Source organism: Dermacentor silvarum, chromosome 1 (assembly GCF_013339745.2).
Source record: "Dermacentor silvarum isolate Dsil-2018 chromosome 1, BIME_Dsil_1.4, whole genome shotgun sequence".
Taxonomy (NCBI): domain Eukaryota; kingdom Metazoa; phylum Arthropoda; class Arachnida; order Ixodida; family Ixodidae; genus Dermacentor; species Dermacentor silvarum.
Window position 1 is genome coordinate 389432024 of NC_051154.1, and position 2276 is coordinate 389434299.

Genomic DNA, 2276 nt, shown 5'->3' on the forward strand with positions numbered 1-2276 from the left:
CCCGATTCCGACATGGGAGCAGCCAGCGGCAAGCCGGGGGCCCCAACGGGTCTCCGCCGGCTAGTCCCTCAGGACCTCAATAAATGTTCATTGTCTGTCTGTCTGTCAAATTTTCCAACCAAGTCAACCAAAAACTTCCCTATTTCTTTGATGCTCTTAGGTTGCTTTTCGGCAAGAGCATCACAACGCCGCCCAAACCACCGGAGTAATTATCCTCCATAGCTTGTTTATAATCATTACCACTAAGGTCACGTTAGCTGTGCTCAAAAAGCAGGAATCACACAACTCGCACAAAAAAAAAGAAGGCACTGTCAGTTTCACTGCAAATAAAACTCAAAGCAGCAACAGAGATGACATTACTAGTGCCATATTGGTACGCTTATGTAAACACATTAAAACAAAAGAAAACTTCCAACCAACCTGCAAATCGTGCAGAAAGTAGTTTAGCGCGCGTCCTTTAGCCGTCGTTGCCACTGCCTGAGTGAAGCGAGCTCCAGAAAGAGCACAACTCCCAAGTTAACTTGGTACGCGGCGCTATAACTGCAGAGGCTCGGGTAGGTGGCGGTCCCGGTGGCGCTGTCCCCTGGCTTGACGATATGCAAGCCCTATTGCAAAACCCAGTATCCAGTGCCCAGTGCCATGCCTGATTATGGGCCCAGTGTCGCGCGCTGGATACTGGGACGCTGGCAAGGCGCGGCATACTGGGAGGCGCTGGGCGCGGGGTACTGGTGCGAAATGCAGCTCTAAAGCGAGAAATACGTGGTGCCTGGCTACCTTATATATTTTTTCGAGCACAGAAAGAAACAGAGAACGTTGTAATGCAATAAAAAAAATGTAAAACAAAAAAAAAACTGCGAGAATTCGAACCTCCGCCCTACAGATCCATAACCCTGCATCTTAGCACTACGCCACGCCGATTTTTTTTTCTTTATTGCATGGAAATATTAGTAGTTATACGCGAAAATTAGTTGTGTTACATATATACATACATGAAAAACAAATTCACACACGCTAGGCAGTCGAATGAAAGTTCAAAAATCGGGTAAACAAACACAAGCGTCCAGATACGAAATCCATTCAGGAACGGGGTCAAAGGTTGCAACCACACTCCGCACTTGAGCAGCCTCTTCTCGAAAGACAGACCTTGTCGAGCGGGGTGGCTCGGCATGTCTGTCAATCATTCGGCTTCTCCATAATGAATACAGTCCTAATAACATAAACAAATCATATAGTGCATTACTGATTGTCTTTTTGAAAGGAAGGAACCGGATACCGTAAGGTGTTAGAGGAAATTCTTTTTTGATAGTTCTTTGTAAAATGTCCCCAAAATAAAATGCATCACGACAAAGAATAAAGCAATGTTCTATTGTCTCAGGTTGGCTGCACAGTCTACAATTTGTATTCCACGGTACATATAATCCTTTCTCATGAAGCCATGTTTTAACTGGCAGGGTGGAAGTGTGCAGCTTAAAGAAAAATGTTTTCGCTGCTGGCGTTATACACATTCGACGAACACGGCAAAGACCATCTTGACCAAATAGAGACAGATATGGCTTTCGATACATAGGTGCAGGGAAAAGGTTATTTACAAGTGCTATATTTAGCGATGTTCGATCAACGCTAAATAAATATTCTAACGTGAATCTGGCTTTTAAAATTGAGATAGTATCCACGAGTTCTTTTAGGAAGCCCCATAACGGCACTTCTTGAGCAGAGTTGGTCGTGACAAAAAGAAAAGGGAGGTGTGAAGCAAGCCGTGTTCTGTTAACTGCAAGGAGGAAAGCATGACGGACATTTTTAAGGTAAGATAATCGCCTGACCAATTGTCTCACAAACAAATGCACAGGACTGAGACCTCCCTTCTCAAGTGGAAGAAAAAGATTATCCCTTCTCATGGCTTCCCATGATGACTGCCAAATAAACATGCAAATATTCTGTGGAATGCCTGAACATGCATGCGAGAGCAGTGCAATACCTGCAGAACATAAAGAAGCTTAGAAGCAAGGAATATATTGCACGCCTTAGCTCTTGCGAAAATGAAGAAGTCGCGTCCCTGCCAGGTTGTCACCTTTCGACGGATTGTGGTTATCGCGGATGTCCAATGAGGTCCACTATTACGGAAGTTATCGAGAGGCACACCAAGATATCGCAGCGGAGACTGATCCCAATGAATATTCGACAACACAGAGGGAGTTAGAGCCCACATGCCTAGCCAAAACCCCCTACTTTTATCAAAATTTACACTAGCTCCTGCCATTTCACAGAAACGCAAGGTA

General features: G+C 44.7%; 1 protein-coding gene across 1 annotated transcript; it reads right to left on the reverse strand.

Annotated features, from left to right (window-relative positions):
* Positions 1-1024: 1024 nt before the first annotated feature.
* On the reverse strand, positions 1025-1895 carry LOC119454458 (uncharacterized). The gene has a single exon (XM_037716386.2). The coding sequence runs from the start codon at positions 1893-1895 to the stop codon at positions 1032-1034; it is 864 nt and encodes a 287-aa protein (XP_037572314.1). The 3' UTR covers positions 1025-1031.
* Positions 1896-2276: the final 381 nt, after the last annotated feature.